We start from the raw sequence: 17686 nt of genomic DNA on the forward strand, positions 1-17686 counted from the left end.
ATCCCCCTTCCTTCCCTGAGGTTTGTTTAAGGAGTCTGCTCTAGTGGAGGAAGCAGCAAAGCTACCCATCAGAGTCCTACACCTTCATCTTGCCCCACCGATATGACTCTCCCTTCAGCGCATGAAGAGAGACCTAGATCTTTCTCTCTCCTTTACACCTGTTAAATCGTTACAGCTCCCACCCCGTGTTTCCTATACCTTGGATGCTCGCCAGTCCGGCCTTCTAGCAACCTACGCCCCAACTTCCTCTGGTCGATCCAGGTGTGAAGTGGCAGGAGTTTATACTTATTCCCTGCACAGGGGCATGGTGTACACCTCTGTTTTTAACTATAGCCCCACTTTCCACAGTTCATTCCTAACGGTGGTCTGGCTTTAGGCCAAGGGGTGTATTTTAGGTATGGCGTTGTGAAGGGACCACAGCTCAGTCCATCTTCCCTGCCCTAGCCCAGCCCCACCCCAACCCCCTTATTAAAGCCTGCTGTGGAAGAGTCATGCCTAAACCATGGAAGGGAGAGTACAAATATACATGTTCCCTTTGCACTGGGCCAATCCAGGGGGTCCTTAGGATGCTGTTTGCATCTAGATGGGGTAGAGGACATGGGCAGTGCCATGACTGGCCACAAGCGAGGGCAGCCAGGAGGAAAACAAGAGCTCTGCCTGTTGGTGGAGTGCTTCAGTCAAACAGGTACTGTCTTGGGACAGGTCCAGATAAACCCAAACTCAGCATTGCCAACCCCAAGTCTTTAAAAAAAAAAAAAAGAAGTGGGAGTCAGCACCCCCCAAACCCATGATATTTAAAAATCATAATACAAACTTGTTGGTTTTTTTTTAAATTTATTTGCCTTGTGCCCCACCCCCCACCCCCGGGGCCAAGTTTTTACAGTTCACTTTTCCAAGTTTCTCTCTGTAACCCTCATGCCAGGAAATGAACTGTTTGTTTTTTAAAGAAAGCCAAGATTCCTGGAGTCATGTCATCATGATTCCAGGAAAGAGGACTTTATCAGGGACAAACATCACAAGACTCTCAGTGAAAGTCAAGAGCTAGCAGCTCTGCAAACTGGATTTTTCTACCTACCCCCTTCCTCCCCAAAATAGATCCTAGTACCTACTCCCCCCTCTCCCCAAAAGCAACAATGGGTCAGGTCAAGGTCCCATTTTATCCAGCTCTTCCCCTCACGTACACACACACACACTTTAAAGGCAGAGGCAGGGTTGAAGAGAACAGGAATCAGATAAATGGGTTCAGAGACAGGGCAAAACCCAGGATGGTTTAGAACCTCCCCACCTCCCCCACTTTCTAAAAAAAAAAAAGCAGGGGTGGAATAAATACTTTAGCTCATCTTCACTTACAAGGAGGTAACTCCTAACCACAAAATTCAGACTGAACCAGGGAGGCCTGTTGCCACCCCAACCCCCCCATTCAGCGAGTGGGAGCAATCATCCCCTACCTGAACCTCTCTGGCCTTCCAGGCTGCCAACACACCATCTCCAGCTCAGCAAGGGACATAATGGCACATGCAGCAGGGTTCCAGATCCTGCTCCAATTTGCCCTTCTTGGTCACCTAATATTATTTCCTAGGGTAACATCATCATGCACTTGGTGGGAATGACCCATCCTCAGGAGCAAGAGAAAACTGAACAGGAGAGGGACTCACCAGCTTGGAAGGAAGGCAGGAGATGCAGCCACTCATCAAACATGGCTGCTTTAGGGCTGCAGCTCCTTGGCTCTGCCAAATTTAAAGGGCCAGCTCCAGCAAGGCATGGTGGGAAGAGAGCTCCTTTAAGAAGGCAACCTTGTACCGGGGAAAAGTTAGGAGGGGCCAAGAGGTCACCCAGGAAAGTGCTGATTCTGCAATGCATGCATCACCTCCATGTGTTACATGCCTTAATAGCCCTTTTTATCCAAGCACATCAAAGGACTTTGCCTCCAAACAGAGGCATGAGGTGGTATTCTGCCTGGTTCACAGATGTATACACAGAGGCATAAGGAATGGTAGAGAAGAGGAATACATAGTATTTGACAGGTTTCAGAGTAACAGCCGTGTTAGTCTGTATTCGCAAAAAGAAAAGGAGGACTTGTGGCACCTTAGAGACTAACCAATTTATTTGAGCATGAGCTTTCGTGAGCTACAGCTCACTTCATCGGATGCATACTGTGGAAACTGCAGCAGATATTATATACGCACAGAGATCATGAAACAATATCTCCTCCCACCCCACTGTCCTGCTGGTAATAGCTTATCTAAAGTGATCATCAAGTTGGGCCATTTCCAGCACAAATCCAGGTTTTCTCACCCTCCACCCCGCTACACACAAACTCACTCTCCTGCTGGTAATAGCCCATCCAAAGTGACAATGGGAAGAGAGTTGTCACTTTGGATGGGCTACTACCAGCAGGAGAGTGAGTTTGTGTGTAGGGGGGTGGAGGGTGAGAAAACCTGGAGTTGTGCTGGAAATGGCCCAACTTGATGATCACTTTAGATAAGCTATTACCAGCAGGACAGTGGGGTGGAAGGAGGTATTGTTTCATGATCTCTGTGCGTATATAATATCTGCTGCAGTTTCCACGGTATGCATCCGATGAAGTGAGCTGTAGCTCACGAAAGCTCATGCTCAAATAAATTGGTTAGTCTCTAAGGTGCCACAAGTCCTCCTGTTCTTTTTACATAGTATTTGTTTTACTATGAATATATACTTCGTAACGCCAAGGAAGCATAAGAGGGGAACAGCGTAACATACATAGGTTTGCGGTCTTTCATTCAGCCCTACATCTCATATGAAGCTATGTAGAAATAACAGAACATCTAGGTACCTATAGGAAATAGAAAAGGCAAAGATCTGCCAAGTGCTGAGCACCCCGACCTTCTTTTGAGCTCAATGTTCTTTCCAGGATGGAGTCTCGAGATGGCCTGATGTGCCTGGAGGTAACTCCCCCTTCTCACTCCAAAAGCAAATGGAGCTGTCTGCTCTGGAGTTTACAGTCAAGTGAAATCTTGATATCAGGGGCCCAGAGGAGAGCTGCCTCTTTGGAATGATGATGTGATTTGGAAAGAGGACCTGCACTAGTTCTGTTTCCCTCTGTGTTTTTATTGTCACCCTCTGAGAGATTTAACCCTTTGGGTTATGCTTCCTAGCAGAGATTTGCCTGGCAGTATCAGATATTGCACCACCAACTTGTTTCCTTCCTGTTTAGGAGGTTAAAAAACAACAAACAAACACAAGGAGACTCGGGTCTCTCTAATCAAAGAGTAAAAATGAGGTTTTGGGGGCAGAGGTTTGTTTTCTACAAAGACTCAGTTCGTTCCTACTTTAGCTTTCTCGCTACATCACCAGGTATTCTTGCCGAAGTGAGGAGATGGGACATCATATCTCTTGACAGTACACACTCCCATCAAAGTGAGTGAGGGGGAACCAAGTGTCTCCCCCTTTCCTCTCCCCAGAGAGATGGGGCCAGGCTACTTAGAGAGTCTTCACCACTTTCTGGTTTCGTTGTGTTCTTAACTTGGCATCATTCCCTCCCTCCTTCCCTCCCGCAAGAACCCTCCCCGCAGGTCACCAGCGAGAAGACTGGAAGACACCACAGTGCTATTGCTGTTGTACTGATGCTGTGGCAATACTGAGCGCTTAATGCACCAGCACTCAGCTGTGAGGAGCACATCCTTCCACCTCTGCAGCCTGCTCCTGGAAACAGGGCATGGCACACACCCAAAGGAGACTTCCCAGAGCCCTAAGCTCCGGCCAGCTGGGAGATGCCTGCACTAAAGCCACAGCAGAGCGAGTTCTTCTCTTGGGAAAGCAGCAAAGGCGTGTCTTTCTAACCCACGTTGCAGCACTGGTGGGTTATCTTTCGTGTCACCAGTGTGTTATGACCGCGAAGAGAATCTGCAGCGCCATGGAGAAGCAAGGCAGCTGTGCCACGCTGTAGGCCACCGAGCGTGTGGGAGCTTTCAGCCGCAGGAGGTAGGCCACGGTGTGAACTATCCGCCCCACACAGAAGATCAGGAAGTGGATCCTTGCCACGATGAGATTGGGGTCCAGCAGGGAGTAGATGGCCCCAAGGAAGAGGAAGGGGAAAATGTTCTCCATGTCATTGCGATGGGCCCTGGAAATGTGAACAGGACAATTCAGGCTTATGGGGCTGCCTTGCAGTTCATTCCCTCCCACCAATCACTGAGCTGCCCAATTCTTCTTCCCACCCCATCCCCATACACAAGTCAGCCCATATTGCTGCCCCTGCCTTTCTGGACTGGATGGACTCTCCCTTGGCAGCCTATCCGTACAGCGCGAGAATGGGATGGATGGGTTGCTGTTAGGTGGAATGCCATGGACTACTGGTGAGGAGTAAGCAGCAGAAACAAATGAGCGAAGAAATGAAGAGTTGCCAGGATTTTCAAAGGGGCCTGGTACCCAACTCCAGCTGGATTTCAGTGGGAGTTAGGCACCTAACTTCTTACCCAGGATCTTTTTAAGGCAAGCGTTCTTAGTGATGAAAAACGGGGGGGGGGGGGGACTGACTGATTTTAGAGCCTACAGTAAGACACATTTTTCCTACTAAACTCCCCCTACCCCGCCCCAATGGAAGAGTTTATGAAACAAGGACAAAGCAATGCTTCCCAGAAGCTGGGGAAACCAAAATCCTGGCTGAAACATACTCACTATGTCAGCACACAGACGTGTGTAAATTTTTCCAAATTTCCCATGAGAAGCCAAAAGGAAATTGAAGATCATCCAAGCTTTTACTAATTTTTGGATGCAAGTTTCCCTGGCTCTGCCCCTGTACCCCCTCCTTTGGCTGGGGGAGAGTCTAACCGGGAAGTGTTGGGCAATCTTAAGTATAGGCAGTGCTGCCAGCTATCCCGAATTATACATAAAATAGTCACAGTTAAGATGACGGTCAAATTCATGATCGGTCAAATTCAATCCCACTCCCAGTTGAAGTCCATGGGAGTCTTTCCACTGGACTTAGTGAATACTGGACAGGATCTTTGCAACACATTCTCTCTTTGAGCCCCCCATCCTATAAGGTGCAGAGCGCCCTCAACTCCTACTGAAGTGATATGAGCTGAGGGTACTCTATACCTGATAGGATTGGGCCTCAAAAAATTAAAATTAGTGCAGGCCCCCTCCCAAAAGCCACTAGAAACGACCCTCCTTCACACTGCAGCTCCCAGCCTAAAGTGTTCGTTCATAGAGACCTTCCCCCACCCCCAAAACCTATGCATAGAATAATCTCCACTTCAACTCTGGCTTCTGCTGAATGAATTAGGGCACTCCCCAAGGATGGATCAGCTTTCCCCATGGATCAGCTTTCCCCCTTGTTTTCTGTGTCCTTGTTTATTTAGTCACTCAGTAGGTTCCTCTTTCCAGCCTGAAAAATCCCACTGCATTTGACAGGTAATTCTAACTTAATGCTGCTTTTGTTTGAGCTGAAACTGGTTGTATAAGCAGGGTCAGCAGAAGGAGTGGAGACGGTACAGGAAATAGGAGCAGTTTATTTCTCAAGCCCAGGCTTATACCGCAAACCACTTACATTTGATACATTCACCTTTAAATGGTTTGTGATAGAGATGACAATGCACTTAGTCACCCACGAGTGGCTCAATATCCATAAGAGACTGGGGCCAGGGGGAAAAAATCCTAACACAAACAGTAACCAGGAATGGAATGCTGGAAATTCAGATGCAGCTCTGAGTTATGAGGCTTGGGCCAGTCTCTACAAAATACCTTGACAGGCAACCTGCAAAAGGAAAAGCTATTGGCTTCTTTGTGATCGGTCTGAGAGGCTGGAGAGGGTTTTGCTTCTATTTTTCTGCTTCCCCTGGTTGTTTTAGCTGGAGGTCTCATTAGGGGACCTAGAGCAATGGGGTGGGAGCTTTCTCAGCCCTTATCAGGAGATCATCATCCTTCCTTTCAACTCTCTGGTGGACACAGGCTTTACATCAGTGTTTAAAAGAGGTTTAGCGGTTGTCTTCTTTAACAAAAGAGGGGTGTTCTTACTACAGAATAACTAACATGCATTAGCTGTGTATAAAAACACAGTGGAGAGTGGGCACTGTGGTTTTACTGAGGATTAAAGTACTGTGGGGGGGTCAGCAGGGACAGGGGCTATAGGACTGACCTCACCTAGCCCAGCCAGCCCTACAGCTGGCCTTGTTAGCGAGATAACCCGTGTTTTGTTTTGTTTTGTTTTTTTCTTTCCAAGTACTTTAATGGATTCCATAACAATGAACAAGATTGAGTTTAGAACTGGATCACCTGGCCCTTTCTCTTCTTGTCTCCTCCCAGCTCAAAGTGCTTGCACCTCTGAATGGCCAGCACTCTTTTGGACCTGCAGTTGGGCTCCACACACTCAACCCTCAGCACCATCTTCTTCGTGGTCTTGGCCTTCTTACAGAAGATAGGCTTTGTCTGACCACCATAACCACTCTGCTTCCGATCATATCTCCTCTTTCCCTGAGCATAGAGAGAGTCCTTTCCCTTCTTGTACTGGGTCACTTTGTGGGGCCGGTGCTTGCCACATTTCTTGCATCAAGTCCTGCGGGTTTTGGGGACGTTCATCATCCTGCCAGCACAGCAGCGCCGTGTTAGTTCTCTCCCTGTTAAACTCTGCCCCCCAAACACCTGCATGTTAATGAGGACAGAGCCTTGAACAGTTTGACCAAAACAAAACCCTTCCTCTCTCAGTCAGGTTTCACTGGCTTGGTACCTGTGAAGTCAAAAGCCTACTGGGTCTCTAGTTATCCATAGAGTCTTCCAGGAAGGGAGGGTAGACCAGACCCAAATTGCTAGTGTTAAAAATAATCAGAAAAAAGGTGTCCTTTTTCCCATCAAAGAAGAAGAGTAGAAACCCATTTTCCTGTCCCATTGCATGTCAGCTTTAAAATAACTCCTTCCCCTTATCCCCCAGAGATGACTGGTATTTCAGTGTACAAGCCCTTGTTTAGACTGCAAGCTCTTTGGGGCAGGGACTCTTTTTGTTCTGTGTCTGTATAACACCTAGCACAATGGGGCCTTGGTCCATGACTGGGACTCCTAGGTGCTACCACGATACAAATGAGCACAGCTGGTCAAATTTGGAGTTTCCATCCCATGGATAATTCCTGGATTTTAAATATGGTTTAATCTCAAATCAGGACAGAAAGTTGAAGTGTGTTGCTTCAGTTTGTATGAGATAGGACATTGTGTCACAATGTAATGGGCTAAAGCATGACATGAGACATGGCACATGGCACATCACCACTACATGGCATGACGGCATCACAACGGGACCCTGCATCATAGCCTGACATATCACACTCCGACATCATTATGTCACGGTAGGATACGAAGACTCATGATGTTCTGAGCCAAGAGGTGACATTACATCACTACTATAATACTACAACAAAAGTCAAATAAAACATTGATAAATGATCACAAAAACCTACACATTCCCACAAACATTCCGATTCTGTCAAATCAGTATTTTCTAGGGCTGTCAAGCAATTAAAAAAATTAACCGCGATTAATCGTGCGATTAATCACGTTGTTAAACAATAATAGAATACTATTTATATAAATATTTTTGAATGTTTTTCACATTTTCAAATATATTGATTTCAATTACAATACAGAATACAGAGTGTACAGTGTTCACTTTATATTTATTTTTGATTACAAAAATATTTGCACTGTAAAAAAGCAAAAGAAATAGTATTTTTCAATTCACCTAATACAAGTACTGTAGTGCAATCTCTTTATCATGAAAGTTGAACTTACAAATGTAGAATTATGTACAAAATATAACTGCATTCAAAAATAAAACAATGTCAAACTTTAGAGCCTAAAAGTCCACTCAGTCCTACTTGTTGTTTAGCCAATCGCTCAGACAAACAAGTTTGTTGACATTCACAGGAGATAATGCTGCCTGCTTCTTGTTTACAATGTCACCTGAAAGTGAGAATATGCATTCGCATGGCACTGTTGTAGCCAGCGTTACAAGATATTTAAGTGCCAGATGTGCTAAAGATTCATATGTCCCTTCATGCTTCAACCACCATTCCAGCGGAAATGCTTACATGCTAATGAGGGGTTCTGCTCGATAACTATCCAAAGCGGTGCGGACCGACACATGTTCATTTTCATAATTTGAGTCAGGTGCCACCAGCAGAAGATTGATTTTCTTTTTGGGTGGTTTGGGTTCTGTAGTTTCCCGCATCTGAGTATTGCTCTTTTAAGACTTCTGAAAGCATGCTCCACACCTCGTCCCTCTCAGATTTTGGACGGCACTTCAGATTCTTGAACCTTGGGTTGAGTGCTGTAGCTACCTTTAGAAATCTCACATTGGTACCTTCTTTGTATTTTGTCAAATCTGCAGTGAAAGAATTCTTATAACGAACAACATGTGCTGGGTTATCATCAGAAACTGTTATAACATGAAATATATGGCAGAATGTGGATAAAACACAGAGCAGGAGACATACAATTCTCCCCCAAGGAGTTCAGTCACAAATTTAATTAACGCATTATTATTTTAATACGTGTCATCAGCATGGAAGCATGTCCTCTGGAACGGTGGCCGAAGCATGAAGAGGCATACAGCTGTTTAGCATATCTGACACGTAAATACCTTGAAACGTCGGCTACAACAGTGCTATGCAAATGCATGTTCTCACTTTCAGGTGACATTATAAATAAGAAGCGGGCAGCATTATCTCCTGCAAATGTAAACAAACTTGTTTGTCTGAGCGATTGGCTGAACAAGAAGTAGGCATGGGTGGACTTGTAGGCTATAAACAAACATTGATTTGTTTTTGAGCGCAGTTATGTAACAAAACCCCCTACATTTGTAAGTTGTGCTTTCACGATAAAGAGATTGCACTACAGTACTTGTATGAGGTGAATAGAAAAATACTTTCTTTTGTTTATCATTTTACAGTGCAAATATTTGTAATAAAAATAACAGAGCGAGTACTGTACATTTTGTATTCTGTGTTGTAATTGAAATCAATATATTTGAAAACATAGAAAAACATCCAAAATATTTAACAAATTTCAATTGATATTCTATTCTTTAACAGTGTGATTAAAACTGCAATTAATCGCGATTAATTTTTTTTGAGTTAATCGCGTGAGTTGACTGCCATTAATCGTCAGCCCTAGTATTTTCCCTAACAGAAAACTCTTCTGTTGGAATTTTTTTGACCAGCTCTAGCAATAAGCCTTAAGCAATAAGGCTTTGAAAACCTGGATTTTAGAGGTTTCATCCTAATCTCTAGTCAACGCTGGCCTTTTCTGTAGCATGGCAAGCCTTAGCAGGAGTGCATCCTACTCATCCGCACCATGCTGCCCTCTGGCCATGTTATTAGCTAACTTGGCATGCCTAGGTCTCCAAGGCAAGGGTGGGGTGAGGACGGACAGTGAGAGCCCGGTACTTTGAGCATCTGCACTGACGCAGAAATGCTGGGAAGAGGGATCTGGATGACAGGCCTCAATGCCTGGCAGCTGCTTCCAATCACCACATCCCCAATTCTGAGGGAGACGGAGCGTGCGCCAAAGCAACCCAGTCACCATTTCCTGTCTCCCCATCCTCACTCCAGACCCGTAAATGCGGATATTATGTAAACACGACAACCACAGCCCGTGGCCAACACCTCAATCAAGCCATTTCCTGCCCCGAGCTATCCAGGCATGGGAAGGCAGCCACTGAGTCTGTTTATTTTTAATGAAGGTTTTATCTGCTGGCTAAAAGGCCCAACCCTACTCCCCAGTTACCCTCACCTGGGTGACTCTGTGCCAAAATCTCTCGCTTCCTAAGTGACTTTTGCTCAGTAACTTTCTCCTGGAGCCTGCCTTGGTAGCTGTCAGGGTTCCCTCCCCACTCTGAACTCTGGGGTACAGATGTGGGGACCCACACGAAAGACCCCCTGAGCTTATTTCTACCAGCTTAGGTTAAAAACATCCCTAAGGCACAAATCCCTTGTCCTTGGACGGACGGTATGCTGCCACCACCAAGTGATTTAGACAAAGATTCAGGGAAAGGCCCACTTGGAGTTCCTATTCCCCCAAAATATCCCCCCAAACCTCTACACCCCTTCCTGGGGAGGCTTGAGAATAATATCCTCACCAATTGGTACAGGTGAGCACAGACCAAACCCCTGGGACACTGAAAATCAATCAAGTTCTTAAAAGAAACATTTTATTACAAAAAGTAAAAGCATCACCTCTGTAAAATCAAGATGGAAGGCAGTTTTACAGGGAAAAATAAAAAGATTTAGGACACAGAGAATTCCCCTCTAGGGTTAGTTTCAAAGTTACAAAAAACAGGAATAAACCTCCCTCTAGCAAAGGGAAAATTCATAAGCTAAAACAAAAGATAACCTAACCCGCCTTGCCTGGCCTTACTTACTATTTTCGTAATATTAGGGAATTGTTCAGGATTGTTTGGAGGAGATGGATTTCTGCCTGGCCCTCTCAGTTCCAAGAGAGAACCCCCCTAAACAAAGAGCCCAAACAAAGCTGCCTCCCCCCCACCCCCTGTATTTGAAAGTATCTTCTTTCCCCATTGATTCTTTTGGTCAGGTGCCAACCAGGTTATTTGAGCTTCTTAACCCCTTACAGGTAAGGGGGAATTCTAGACTACTCTTGGCTGTATGGTTCTGACAGTAGCTAAACTCTGTGGGCTAAATTCTTCTCTTGGTTACACCAGTGTAAATCCAGAGCAACTCCCCATAGCCTGGGCAGTCTGGCCACGTTGCACACTGGGTGGTCTCCATGAGAAATGGCAGAGTGGGGGGGCAGTCCGGATTTTTTAAGTGCAGGTACTCCCCCCCCACCAGTATGGCTCTACCCCAGAGGCTTGACCTGCCCTGGTGCGTTTCTGTATAAAATGGCATCCTCCATGTGGCATGGCCTTGCATGTTCAGTGTGCGTGAGGTCAAAAGTGTGGTCCCGCCCCATTGTTCCACATGGATGCATACAATTATTTGGTTAAGTCTCTCTTACACACACAAATCTGAAATCACAGACTCCTCAGTGAGCTGGTAGGAATAGCAGGTTTCTTATCCTCCCTGTGGGCAGACACTAAAGGGCAACCTGTTCTCACACAAAAAGCCACACCATTACGGGGCATTTCCCCACTTCCATAAGCAACCCATCCCCAGAGCACACACCTCCGGCTCTGTACTTTTACTGCAGCAGGCCTGAAAGGCAGGCCCCCAAATCCTTTGCTTACAAATCCTTTCCAGTTCCAGCTGTATATTAGTAAACAACTATAAATCTCCCCACACCCAACTCATTTCGCCTCTGTTTCTGCGTCATGCAACCAGTTTCTCCTCTGGCGTACTGGAGGTCATGGAGAAAGGACGGTTAACAGCACCCAAGCTGCCGAGCCAGCCCTCAGCTCAACAAAAATAAACTCTCAGGCACTAGCCATGCCAGCACATAGCGTCCTCCCAGACAGACTTCAGCAGGAGAAATGGAAAGAAACAAAGGCAGCTTTTTGGCCAACTCTAATGCCCGGGGCTCCTTATAAGGCTGTGGGATTCCAGACTCTCTGCTTGTTTTCTTTCAGGTCTCGCTGTTGGGCTCTCTCCAGTCCTTTTGTGGCTCACTTTACACAACTCCTAACCACAGCCATCTCCTACTCCCGCGTCATGCTGCTGGGGCTCGAGGGAAAGTCAGGCTTCGTCTTCACTTGGAAAAGAGTTTGTAACATGGAGTTAGTTAACACACAGCAGTTGTCTCTAAGCTCTAAGCTCTCCTTGGGGTTTACTTTGACCAGCCAGCAAGGGTTAAAATTACTCCTGCCTTGCCTTCACTCGGGCTACGTCTTCACTGCCAACATAAGGGGATTTTAACGTTCCCTTCAGTTATCTCACTGAAAATTCCAGTGGAGGCCATTTCTACTGAGCCTTTTGATGTAGCGAGGTGAAATCAAACCCTGTGCCCCATGGCAGAGCTTGCTTTGACACATCACAATTATAACTACAGAACCTTGTCTGCATTAGCATTTTACAGTGACCTGGCTAACACACACACACACACACACACACACACACACACACACAAGCTTAGGGCAAGCCTACACTACAAAATTAAGTTGACCTAAGTTACGTCAACATACAGCCACTGCAGCAATTAAATCGCATTTGCACGTCCACACTAAGCTCCTTGTGTCGGTGGTGCGTGTCCTCACCAAGAGCGTTTGCACCAATTTAAGGTGCGGGGAACTGTGGGACGGCTTCTGAAAGGCAGCCACAGTTGATGTAAGCAACACAGTGTCTGCACTGACACTGCATCCACCTAACTACATCGACTTAAGCTCTTTGCCTCTCGCGGAGGCGGCATTAGTAAGTCGGTGTGACGGGCGAGTTACATCGGTGGGAGCGACATTTTAGTGTAGATGCTTACAGTTAGGTCACCCATCAGTTATCTCACTGAAAATTCCAGTGGAGGCAACGCTAAGCTGAACCCTAAGCTGCTTTATGTCAACCTAACTCTGTAGCGCAGACTAGGCCTTAGCTATGGTTTTGCTGTCATGTAACACCAAGTTCCTTAATACAGGTTTAAAATTCCTCGTGAAGATACAGCGGCTGTGGGTTAATACACTAGCCTGCCACCATTTGGAGAGCTGGGTTCAAATCTAGCCAGGAGCACAAGTGAGCTCAGGTTCGGGGTGGGGGGGGGGTCGGTCTCAACCTCGTTTGTACCGATTAGAGGCAAAACCAACATGCAATGTGACATCACTGACTGTCTCCTCTTAGACCTAGGACTGAAACAGTGACCAAGGTGCACTGGCAGAATTGTGTGGGAGCCCAGAGCATTCCTAGTCATGGACTGAGCTATTGTCAGAGCTGTGCAGGGATTAGTGAAGATTTGAGTCTGGCAGAGCTGGGGGTGTTGGGGGAACCTTAGTGCATTAATTCAAGACATGTCCACAGTCATCTGGGACACTCTGAAAATCTGGACCCTAAGGAGCCAGTTATAATGGGACCCTCGGGGTTGATGGCTTTAGGACCCCAGGCATGAATCCATCCATGTTTCATGAGCCAGTGCCTCCATTTCATATTTAACTAGCCCCAGCACAAGGAGCTGATGGGATCCTGCTTCAGGCTTCCATTGATCAATCCACGTAGGTAATTGCCAAATTAATGAGCCCTACACTTTGCCTTTCCCATGATACCGAGCAGCTGCTGAGGAGCGTTTCACCACGTGCTGGCCAATGGAATTCACAGTACAGAACTTGCCTGCGGCATCGCTCCACGTCTGGGTCCTCTCGAAAGTACTGCAGCCCTCCGTTCCTCAGGGCGTCCTCTGGATTGGCGAAAGCCTGGAAGAAAGAATTGCCATCTCAGAGGCGTGAGAAGATGCTTCCCACCAAGACTCACGGGAGTCTGAGGTGTAGAGCCCTGCGCAGATAGGACATTTGTATCTGCAGCTGATCAGCGGCTAGCCGCGGATTTGCAGGGCTCCAGAGCAAAGACGCTAAGTGCAATCAAGTTTGCTGCACAGTGCTAAGGTTGCTCAGTGAAAAGGGAGCCAGGAAATGGGGAGTTAATGTTCCCATGGCAAGGCCAGCTCCCTGTGCTGCTCCTAGCATGTAGGAGGTGATCCCTTTCTGTTCCTCATTAAATGTGCAGCTTTTACGCAGAGTCTTGGGACCCAGTCCTGCCAAGTCCCCTGTGCGCGATTAATTCAGTCACATGCTCTGACAAGCATTCGCAGGATCCAGCTCTTTGGCTGAGACTGTCAAAGCTGTTTAGGGATTTGGAGACCCAGGCCCAGCTCCTCAGAGGTATTTAGGGGCCTCATCTGCCTCTTTGGGCACCACTGACATTTTCAAAACAGCCCTCAGCTGCCACCCAGCCCCATAGGTACCAAGATCCCCATGGTGTTTACGTTTCCACCAATCAGTATTTGAAATGCTGCCTAAGCCGTGATGTTGACCCACAGCGAGCAAGCTGCTCAGAGCCCTTGCTGAAGCCTAAGCCACACAGGGCCAAAACACAGGAATGCCTATCCTGCCAATGGGACCCATCAGCGTGCTCTACCCCCAGACCCGATCCCTGTCAGACCCCCATTGCCAGAGGGCTGGATACAGACCGCCAATAGGGATGTGGGAGTGGGGGACAGCACAGCATCCCACAAAGAGACAACTGGGGGCACAGGGAAACTGGGATTTAGTTAAGGATTGATCCCCAACTTGATTTAGTTGGGGATTGGTCCTGCTTTGAGCAGGGGGTTGGACTAGATGACCTCCTGAGGTCGCTTCCAACCCTGATAATCTATGATTCCATGATTCTACGCTGGAGACAGTGCAAAACTCCCACTGACTCCAGGGGGACCAGGATTTCCCCCTTTTCACTCGTTTGTTCGGCAGTTCAGGGAGGAGGAAGTGATCGTCTCAAAAGGCTGAGCTGTATGCGAGGGTGAGAAGGAACTCACATATTTCTACTGTCAACATGTCAACACCACCTTCAAACAGAGCCCAAGCAAGGGAGAGCAAGACAGTTCTGAGCAACCAGGATTGTAATCAAATTCAAAGGCGACACCTGGGAGGGACAAGAATGATCAGATGCTCCTGGGGGTGGCACATTCAGCAGGGAACCGCAGCAGCAAAAGGAGCAGAGCGCGGGGTCGCCCTGCCCCCAGCCCTTCCACGCAGCTGTATCTCCTGTCTGGGTCCATACAGCCCCACCAGAGGACAGGCCTGGAGGCAGCACAGCCTCACCGGAGGACAGAGCTCGGGGCTGGGCTAGGGGTGGGTACAGCCGCACTGGAGGAGTTGCTGGGGGGGAGCCACCTGGCAACCCCACATTCTGCTCCTTTCGCTGCTGCGGTTCCCAGGAGAGCCCTGCGGTTCAGGGAAAGGAGCACAACGTGCCACACCGGCAGCTCTTCCAGCGCAGCTGTACTGGTACCAGCCCCGGCCCTGTCCTCCGGCTGTGCTGTGCGGACCCCTGACTGGAGATGCAGCTGCGTGGAAGGGCTGCGGGATTTTTGTTTCTTTGTTTTAGAAGTAGAGCTGTAATACAATTTCCTGAACTGGCATTTGGTTAAATTGCTTGAACTTGCTGTTTGAGCCCTAACCCCGTTACATACATCAGGGCTACAGCACAGAAGTGCCAGGTCCTCACCCTAGTTTTCACAGTGAGAAAGAGTCCTAAAAACAGGCCTGTTATTTAACACACACACACCACACACACACGGCTTGACCAGTTTCCAGTAAAAATTTTACTAACATTTTTGAACTGATTTATAGCAGACTTCTCTTTGTTGCAGGGCGTTCAGTTGGGATTTTTTTTTTAAAGGAAAAAGGACAGAATGTCCTAGCAAGAGGAGAAAAAACATGAGCTAATGTTTGACTGACTTCCGTAGACATGTGAGGCCAGCTTTTCTGCATGCACTAGGAGAATATTTCTGTTCTACTTCCCAACCCCAAAACAAGTTCCCTCTAGACATGTTTACCTCCTAAGAAGTTAGGTCCTCCTGTAACAAACACAGGTAGGAATTCAGCCTTTAAAATGCCACAAGCAGACTCATAGTTCACAGGTTGTTGGGGTTTTTTTTGCTATTCACTTAAACAACTTTTTAAAAATTAGTTTCTTACAGACAAACTGTCAAACTGATAGTTAGCGAATAGGCTGTTTCCAAAAGGAACTCACTTGCATGGCATTTTAGATTTGCAAATTACTGTTTATCTTTTTGAATCCTACTCTAAACATGTTGCAGATGAGAGGGAAATACTCACACACCACCCCAAGCTCATCTACTGCAGCTATAAAATAGTTTCCAACTTGCTTCAAAGCCTCAGTAAAACCAGTCAGCCACTATTTAAAGGAGCAAACTCAATACTAGCAGTTGCCGAAATGCTAACAGAAACCCCAAAGCAGTGCAGGCAGTTCTGGAGCGCAGAAAAGCTGGAACATACCTTCTTTCTGAGCCTCACTTGTCCTGTAATGATGGCAAGAACATACATTTTTATAATCAAGATCGTGCTGTAGAAAGTAAACGATGCAAAGACTTCGTTTTCCATCATTTTCTGGAAAGGTGGGAGAGGATTTGTGTTTCCTTAAGCAGGCTTCAGCCACTAGCGATCTCAGTTCAGAGATTGATTCTGTGAGAGAGGGGGAAGGATCACTGTTTTACTCAAGTCTAAACATAAACTTGTACACCCACAGACCGCCTCTTGCTTCGTACACCCAGCATTGCAACAGCTATTCAATTCTAAACCACTCAACCATATTTTAATTCCTCAGATCTATAGATACAAAAAATCCACAAGTAACAAAGAAAGACACCCCCCCCCACAAACACACATACTTTGAACTCTAGAACGGACCCATTCCACATTATTTTCATAACATATTGGTGACTCTGTGGATAGTTATAATAGCAAGCCCTAGCTCTTCTTCAGTGCTCCAGCTGGGACATTTTTGACAATATAGGTACATCAGTCAGGGGTGTTTGATCCCTGACCCACAGAGTTGTGCGCAGCAGTCTGCCCACATGCTAGCTTACCTGGTGTCACCCTCTTCCACAGGGGCCCTCTAGGTCCAGTCCTTCAAACCCTGCCAGCAGGGCTTTGCCCTCTCACTTCCAGCTTCAGGTCAGTGCTTGGATCAAAGTGAGGGTCACTCAGGCAGTTCCTGCTGACCCTTTAGCCACAAAAACTTGTGTAAAAAGAAAAGGAGTACCTGTGGCACCTTAGAGACTAACCAATTTATTTGAGCATAAGCTTTCGGGAGCTACAGCTCACTTCATCGGATGCATACTGTGGAAAGTGTAGAAGATCTTTTTATACACACAAAGCATGAAAAAATACCTCCCCCCACCCCACTCTCCTGCTGGTAATAGCTTATCTAAAGTGATCACTCTCCTTACAATGTGTATGATAATCAAGTTGGGCCATTTCCAGCACAAATCCAGGTTTTCTCACCACCTCCCTCCCCCCCCCCCACAAACCCACTCTCCTGTTGGTAATAGCTTATCTAAAGTGACCACTCTCCTTACAATGTGTATGATAATCAAGGTGGGCCATTTCCAGCACAAATCCAGGGTTTAACAAAAACGTCTGGGGGAGGGGAGGGTAGGAAAAAACAAGGGGAAATAGGTTACCTTGCATAATGACTTAGCCACTCCCAATCTCTATTCAAGCCTAAGTTAATTGTATCCAATTTGCAAATGAATTCCAATTCAGCAGTCTCTCGCTGAAGTCTGGATTTGAAGTTTTTTTGTTGTAATATCACAACTTTCATGTCTGTAATCGCGTGACCAGAGAGATTGAAGTGTTCTCCGACTGGTTTATGAATGTTATAATTCTTGACATCTGATTTGTGTCTATTTATTCTTTTACATAGAGACTGTCCAGTTTGACCAATGTACATGGCAGAGGGGCATTGCTGGCACATGATGGCATATATCACATTGGTGGATGTGCAGGTGAACGAGCCTCTGATAGTGTGGCTGATGTTATTAGGCCCTGTGATTGTGTCCCCTGAATAGATATGTGGGCACAGTTGGCAACGGGCTTTGTTGCAAGAATAGGTTCCTGGGTTAGTGGTTCTGTTGTGTGGTATGTGGTTGCTGGTGAGTATTTGCTTCAGGTTGGGGGACTGTCTGTAGGCAAGGACTGGCCTGTTTCCCCAGATTTGTGAGAGTGTTGGGTCATCCTTCAGGATAGGTTGTAGATCCTTAATAATGCGTT

At 46.7% G+C, this 17686-nt stretch overlaps 1 protein-coding gene and 1 pseudogene across 1 annotated transcript; both read right to left on the reverse strand.

Annotated features, from left to right (window-relative positions):
• Window positions 1-2600: 2600 nt before the first annotated feature.
• PTGES (prostaglandin E synthase) lies at window positions 2601-16778 on the reverse strand. The gene is made up of 4 exons (XM_073314691.1): window positions 16501-16778; window positions 15911-16096; window positions 13227-13309; window positions 2601-4102 (listed from the first exon to the last, which is right to left on the reverse strand). The coding sequence occupies exons 2-4, from the start codon at window positions 16016-16018 to the stop codon at window positions 3853-3855; spliced, it is 441 nt and encodes a 146-aa protein (XP_073170792.1). The 5' UTR covers window positions 16019-16096; window positions 16501-16778; the 3' UTR covers window positions 2601-3852.
• LOC140899337 (large ribosomal subunit protein eL42-like) lies at window positions 4519-6576 on the reverse strand (annotated as a pseudogene).
• Window positions 16779-17686: the final 908 nt, after the last annotated feature.

This window comes from Lepidochelys kempii, chromosome 16 (assembly GCF_965140285.1).
Source record: "Lepidochelys kempii isolate rLepKem1 chromosome 16, rLepKem1.hap1, whole genome shotgun sequence".
NCBI lineage: Eukaryota > Metazoa > Chordata > Testudines > Cheloniidae > Lepidochelys > Lepidochelys kempii.

Coding starts and splice junctions, on each gene's coding strand:
- PTGES (XM_073314691.1), bottom strand. CDS start 16,018: ATGATGGAAAACGAAGTCTTTGCATCGTTTACTTTCTACAGCACGATC. Junction 13,310..15,910: donor AAGTGAGGCTCAGAAAGAAG/GTATGTTCCAGC, acceptor TCTTTCTTCCAG/GCTTTCGCCAATCCAGAGGA. Junction 4,103..13,226: donor GACGTGGAGCGATGCCGCAG/GCAAGTTCTGTA, acceptor TCACATTTCCAG/GGCCCATCGCAATGACATGG.